Source organism: Xiphophorus hellerii, chromosome 14 (assembly GCF_003331165.1).
Source record: "Xiphophorus hellerii strain 12219 chromosome 14, Xiphophorus_hellerii-4.1, whole genome shotgun sequence".
NCBI lineage: Eukaryota > Metazoa > Chordata > Actinopteri > Cyprinodontiformes > Poeciliidae > Xiphophorus > Xiphophorus hellerii.
This window is the reverse complement of record NC_045685.1, coordinates 3,011,920-3,018,781: the sequence shown is the minus strand read 5'-3', so window position 1 is coordinate 3,018,781 and position 6,862 is coordinate 3,011,920. Positions and strand designations below refer to the sequence as shown.

The window sequence follows — 6,862 nt, the reverse complement described above, 5'->3', positions numbered from 1 at the left end:
CCTGCAACGTGCATTCAAGAAAAGCAAAATAATATTGATAATTGATATTAGCACACAAACAGACAGCAAAGTCATGTAAACAATTTTGTTTAAACAATACAATAGGTGTACTTACTGAACATGCAGAGCAGAACTCCAAACAAGTTGAAGTTCATCATCGTGTGGGAAGTTCGACTACATCAGCTCAATGATTGAATCTGAACTGTGCTCCAGTTACTGTGATCTTACTGCATGGAGGAGGGAGGAGTGTTTTCATAGTTAACTGGTTGTTGACACTGACGATGGAAAAGTTTCAAAGGATTAGAGACGAACATGACGACAACGAGTTGAAACAACATCGTCTGATTCGATAACACAGAAAAATAAGTGGACAGGAATTTTAAAAGTATTTGAGTTGATGAAAGACTGGTTACATTGTTGAGTTGTCACAAATTAGAATATTATTGGAACGTTCATTTTAACTCAGTTCAGTGAAACACGTTATATTCAAATTCAATCTGAAAACTGAGGCTCTTTCTGAGTTGGGTTGACAATTTGACTTGGTCAAATTCTTGCTGTGGTGGCAGAGGGATAAAAACACAACCCATATATGGAGGCCGTACAGGTTTATCACAGGTTGGAGTCCTGGCCTGATGATTCTGACGATGTCTTCCCTCTCTCTTATTACCCACCTTATTGTCTAACTACCTTCAAACAAAGACCACTAGAGCCAATAAAATATTTACAAAAACATGAAATCAGTCAAATGTAAAATATTCTGGGATATTCAAAACAACTGCCACTATACCCATTCTAGTAGGTTCACCCTGAAAGCAGACCTCTATATGCTAAAAGAAGAATCCAAAAACCCTAAAATGTCATCACATGACTTAGTTCTTGATATTGTTGATATGAAAAGACATGTCAATCAGAAAGAGACGGTTTAAATTGAACTTCCATTGGAGATGTGCAAGACGGAAATCTTTTCTCTCTGAGAAAAAGCTGGCGGCCAAACTTAGTTCATTATTCCAGAGAAAATGCAGACAAAGACTGGAAAGTGTCAGAATTTGGGAATTGAGCAGCTCTACATCATACTACGGAATAAATACAATCACACAGCAGAGTGGCATTTTTGGAATAAAACTGGAGACCATTGTGAAAAACTTTAAAGCTATAACCCCAAAGACATCTTACATATTAAAGTTATTAAATGGGAAAGATTTTCTTTAAAGGTCAGACAGTAGATGAATACAAGAGCCGTCTTCACTGAGTGAAGTTACTCACTGTGGGTATCTGGAAAATTTTACTCAAGAGCTGCAATGCCTTAAATATTTTACTTAAGTAAAAAGTACATTGTAGTACAAATACTCCAAGAAATATATATATATATATATATTTTTTTTTTTTTTATTTTACCAAAATGCCTCTTTAGTAAACATACGTGAGAAAAACTAGTTCCTACCTTCCTCTGTAAATGAAATGGGTCAGTTGTCTTTGTAAAGTCAGACCTTTTTGAAGTTTTATGGATTATCAAAACAAGTGCAAAATATGAAAACAAGTCTTACGCTAACAAACTGGCTGTTCAAATAAGACTTTGTGGGAGTTTATAGGATGAATCCAAGTTTTCCCCATTATTACACTTCATTCATTGTATTTGAATTTTTTGCTTGTTTTGTCATTGTGAGTCATAATCTTCCACCTCAGCAGAAATTCACTGAAAAATACATAGTTACTGTAATAAGTGATTTAGGGGCCCCCAAAAAGACAACCGGACTCAGAAGGCAACTTAGAGCTTTTATTAACAAACTGCATGTTTTGATGTTATGACCTGCTGGCGAGACACTCAGGAACCACGATGAGGGAAAGTGATGGCTTGGTCATTTACTGATAGATCAATGTTATATGGTCATATAGTCACTGACCTCCATGACGGCTTTGATTGTGCTCCGTTCCCGAGGGGACAGGGTCCCTTTGAGAGGGAGGGCCATCTGGTGAGAACTCCAAGGATTCCCATCTTGTCACTACAAATGGGAAAAGCCTGAGGGAAAAATCAGTTTCCTTTACGTTTGTTACTGATGGGTTCCTCAAAGAAATACAGTCCAATCCAGAAAGAGGTGATCAGAATGGAGAGGCAGAGGCAGCTGGCTGAACAAACCAGTAAGACCAAACCAGCTGAGAGGAAGCAGTTAGATCAGTGGTCTCAAACTCCCTCTCAGGACTGGGGTCTTGCAACTGGGGTCAGGACTGGGGTCTTGCAACTTTTAGATGTCTCTCTGCTTCAGCAACACCTGGCTCCAACATGAGCTCATTAGCAGAGCTCTGTAGAGCTGGACTGCCTGTTAGGAAGGCCATTTTACCATTAATTCAGGTGTGTAGGACAAAGGATCCATCAAAACGTTGCTGGTCCTCGAGGAATACAGTTTGAGACCACTGGGTTACACATGAGCTGAAGGTAGTGGGAGATAAAATAATGAAATAACATCACAGTGGCCCCCACATCATGCATGAAGTTGTTACAGAAGTGAAGACCTCTGTTAGTGACACTGATTGCTGCATCTTAGATGTACAACAAAGCGTTACCATGGATCCTTCTCTCAGCAGCTGTTAGACTTTAGAACCTTCAATGCTCCCAACAAACCCAGCAGGTATTTATATCCCTGCAGTTATTTGGTCATCCCTGATCATTTCTTTTGATCTGAGTATGCTATTATAATACTAACAACTGTACAGTATTAGTATTCCCATGTTGTATATTTACCTTTAATGTACAGTCACTTATTTTTATTTTTGTATTTTTACCTTAGCCCCATGTACATGTTTCATTTGCATTTAACTTGCTACAAGTACACCTGGATTTCCAGGTATACAATTCTATTCTATTCTATTCTATTCTAACTCCTGTGCAGTTTGTAGTTTCTGCAGAGGGTCAGTTTAAAGGACAGGAGTCGTGCTTTAGTGTGAGAAGTTTCTGTTGCACACGTTTTGTTTTGCTTTGTTTTCTGTTTTTGCAGAGCTACAGGCCAGTTTCTATGTGGTAAATTCTCACCTCAGTGGAAAGTAACTTGGGGGCGGGATTACCAGGTTCACTGTTGTTTACAAATGCATGATGAATGACAAATACTGTTTGCCATACAGAGTGACGGATCTGTAAATGAGCTCTACTTTTCTTTTATTACATTAACAACAACTTCATGAACACAAAGGCTGATATTTCATCTAAAATGACTCGGTGAGTTTTGTCTGCTTTTGTTTCCGTTGTTCCCTCGCAGACCTGCTGATTTCAGTTGCACTTGACCACAGTGGGCTGCCTCTTCCTGTGACATGAGCTGATGTTTGTCTCCCCCACCCATCCCCCCAGGCCCCCAGGAGCCCATTTCACTTTCAGTCTCAGTTTTCTCATTACATGTGCCTCATTTGAGTCCTTTTAATACAACATGAAATCATTTAATGCGCATAACAAAGATAAAAACCATTCATTGACACAGGGATGTATGAAAGAACTGGATACAGTTTAACTGGAATTTTTTTTAATACTAGCTAATAGACATTTAACAGCTTTATCTCTAATTCAGATACAAAACAAAAACGGCATTGAATTAATAGCAAACATTTTCAGCCAAATATACAAGATGATATTTATCTGCTGTTGGTATACAGAACATGAGTCTCCACTGCGATGTGTTTTGATGCCTTCATGATTTGTTCAGTGTTTGGGAAGAACCTCAGCAGAGCAGAGTGGAGGTCAGAAGAGCCCAGAGTCTGGGAACAGAGGAATCAGTGTTATGGAAGAGAAGCATCTTAACACCTGGCAGACATGTTGTTTACTGCGTCACACTCAGCTCAGTTATAGTTATTTATGTGACGCCATTTCACAACAAATGTCGTCTCAAGGCACTTTACAAAAGACAAAAGTCATTTTTGATTCAATCACACATACATTCCAATTGATCCTCAAATACAGTAAGATCAGTTAATAATTAAAAATACTTTAAAAACTTTCTATTATGATACAAAGCCTCCCGTCAGGCACATGTAGGCCTGCACTGCTGTGATGCGCCCCACGCTGACTAACTGCATCTAGTGAATATCACCTAAAATAACATAATCAGTGTTTCTTCAGGATGAAAGGAAATATAATCTAACATGCTTCATTTATTATTATTTTCTGCTCATCCAATGTCGGGTCATGAAGTAGTGGATAATACTACTACTACACTACTAGTAGTGAGTAGTGTCTAGAACAATCTCATTCTTTTGAACGTCTCTTTACCCTGAGTGATTCTATTTACTTAATCAGTAAATAAATATTATATATTATATTCAATCCAAAGTCATAAATTGTTCCAGTTTCACTCCAGTACTGTGTAATGTCAGACGGCCATCAGGCTCCTGACTCTTTGGGCTGATTCAAACGTGGGTCCACTTTAACCTTAAATCTCCTAGGTAATTATTCAAAGTACTAAGAGACAAAAAAGAGTCTTAAACCTGGTTTTAAAGTTTACAGAAAGGAACTTCTGTCTAACACAAAAAACACTGGAAATTCAGAAGTCACACAGGCCAGGTTTCACTGTCTGAACTGGAAACGGCACAACAGAAGTGTTCTGTGAGGGTTGAGAAACATGACGGTCCAACAAAACCTTCCTCAAGATTTGCATTTTAACATGCTGTCAATGCTGGCGCTGAAAAGAGGGAAAAAAGGCTGAGGAGAAGAAGACAGCGTTGAGCGCTGACAGCTGAGCAAACGAGGGCAAAAATCAGGAAACTGCTGCTGCGGCCGTCTCACTGCACAGTTTCCCCAGAAAATCTTAAGCACTGCTTGATATTTGACACAAGTGGTTGTTAGTATGGATGCACTAATCTAGGTGTAGCTGAATCCATCTGATAGATTTTAACAGTCAAGTCGATGAGTGTGATCATGAAGCAAGTAGTCAGATTGCCCAAATTCACAATCACAAAAACGAAGGGTTTCAGTATGTTATAGTTATTTATACTGTTCCAGTTAGTTTTCCACCATCAATTATCTTTTATTTTTTCCCCATTTCAGTTTTTGCCATTTTGTTCATTTTAGTTGACTATAATAACCTTGGTTCATACAGTGTCAGTTAAATTACTCAGTTTACCTCGTTTCTTTCTTTCTGCAGCCTTGAAGCTAAAAGACAAATGGAAAAGTCTAGTTAGTTTATTACTGATTACATATTTATTATTCTGTTCTAAATTAGCTTGGAATAAGTTGTCCAATAATATAATCAAACTGTACCTCTCTCAAGTCTCCTGTTTTTAACAGCCAGAACAACGACTGCTACAAAGAGAAGAGCAGTCAGAGAACCTAAAATCCCAGGCATCAGGTCCATCAGTTGCTCCGCGGCTTCTATAAATATTTACATATTACATTTTTTTTCATCTGTTCAGCAGAGTGTTTTTTTTACTGCAGTAAAATCCAGTGAACTCTTCTCTAAGACAAATAACCTACTTGTATTATCAGAATCCCCCTCGTCTTTGGAGTCTCTGTTAGCTGAAAGTATGGATATTTTTTGGTCGGTTATTTCTTTTAAATTTTGCAATAACTTTGTATTACAACAACGACGTTTTCAGATTATTAAGGAACACAGAGTCAGTCTTACCTTTAATGATTAACTCTGTTGCTCTGCCAATAACTGTATGTTTCTTTACATAAAATCCACAGAAATACAACCCAGAGTCCATCAGGTCCACTTGTTTGATTTGAAGAAAGAAAGTTGTCTTGTTGGAACTCATGATAAATTTTTCACGGTGGAATCCATCGCAGTATGAAGGTTCGCCTTCAGCACCGTACATGGAGGAGATGCAGCTGGGTTTGGTTCCATGAACCACTCTGAACCAGTCTGTCTGGGTTGGAGATGGAGAAATGTTGGAGCAGAACAGAGTGATGTCCTCACCAGGATGGACGTCCACAGTTAGAGACTCACAGATCCAACCTGAAACAAACAGATTCAACTCTAAGATGACAAAAGTAAATCAGTAAAAATGGAAGACTGATGAAGTTAAAGAACACAGTTTAAATGGAGTCCATGTTGAAGATGATTTAATATAATACTTACTGTGGCTGCAGAGAAGTATAACTGTTACCTGCATGATGTTCTCCATTCTGCGTACAACCATGTCTCAGTTTGGCCGCTTCTTATGCAGGAGGATTTATTAGAAAGGGGAGTGGTGAACAGTTCACTTCACATCAGAAGGCTTGTGTTTCTCTTGACTTTAGAAATATGCAATTCAATTTGAAAGAAGTTTAATAATACCGTCAGTAAACTAACCAGTTTGGTTATTGTTAACTACTTTATACTGAAAGCAGCGTGGCACCCTGTCGTTCTAAAGTAGTCTTGTGAAGAGGATGAGAATAGTTACAGGGATTTTTTTTTTTGGACAATCCTTCACCACCATCATCTCCAGAGGTTCCACATCAATCCCCGGAACAGAATCGTCCTTCTTCATCACCCAGTTCAGGTTTTTTTAAATCCCTGGCTCTGCTGCTGCTGCCCCAGCAGGTGATGGCAGAAGAGATTACACTCCAAACAACAGACTCACTGAAGATAGGCAGCATCTGGCTGCAAACACTGAAGTTTATCTACATCAATGTTTCTCAATTGCAGTCCTCATGCACCGCTGCCCTGCATATTTTAGACATGTCTCTCTTCCAGAACACCTGATTCAAATGAGAGAGACTCTATAGGCACCCTTCTGTCAAAATTTAATCGGAGTTTGATGGATGAGTGATTAATGACCCTAATTAAATGATTTTGATTTCCGGTCACATGATGCCCCTCCCCCCATCCGGTCACATGATACCCCTCCCCCCATCCGGTCACATGATGCCCCTCCCCCCATCCGGTCATATGACCCCCCGGAT

At 39.0% G+C, this 6,862-nt stretch overlaps 1 protein-coding gene across 1 annotated transcript; it reads right to left on the bottom strand.

The window, feature by feature from the left end:
- Window positions 1-3,388: 3,388 nt before the first annotated feature.
- LOC116732175 (uncharacterized) lies at window positions 3,389-6,128 on the bottom strand. The gene is made up of 6 exons (XM_032582168.1): window positions 6,057-6,128; window positions 5,601-5,933; window positions 5,450-5,491; window positions 5,237-5,347; window positions 5,100-5,128; window positions 3,389-3,738 (listed from the first exon to the last, which is right to left on the bottom strand). Exons 1-6 carry the CDS (start codon window positions 6,115-6,117, stop codon window positions 3,616-3,618), a joined length of 699 nt encoding a protein of 232 aa, XP_032438059.1. The 5' UTR covers window positions 6,118-6,128; the 3' UTR covers window positions 3,389-3,615.
- Window positions 6,129-6,862: the final 734 nt, after the last annotated feature.

Coding starts and splice junctions, on each gene's coding strand:
- LOC116732175 (XM_032582168.1), bottom strand. CDS start 6,117: ATGGTTGTACGCAGAATGGAGAACATCATGCAGGTAACAGTTATACTT. Junction 5,348..5,449: donor GGGGGATTCTGATAATACAA/GTAGGTTATTTG, acceptor AAATATTTATAG/AAGCCGCGGAGCAACTGATG. Junction 5,129..5,236: donor AAACAGGAGACTTGAGAGAG/GTACAGTTTGAT, acceptor TTTGTCTTTTAG/CTTCAAGGCTGCAGAAAGAA.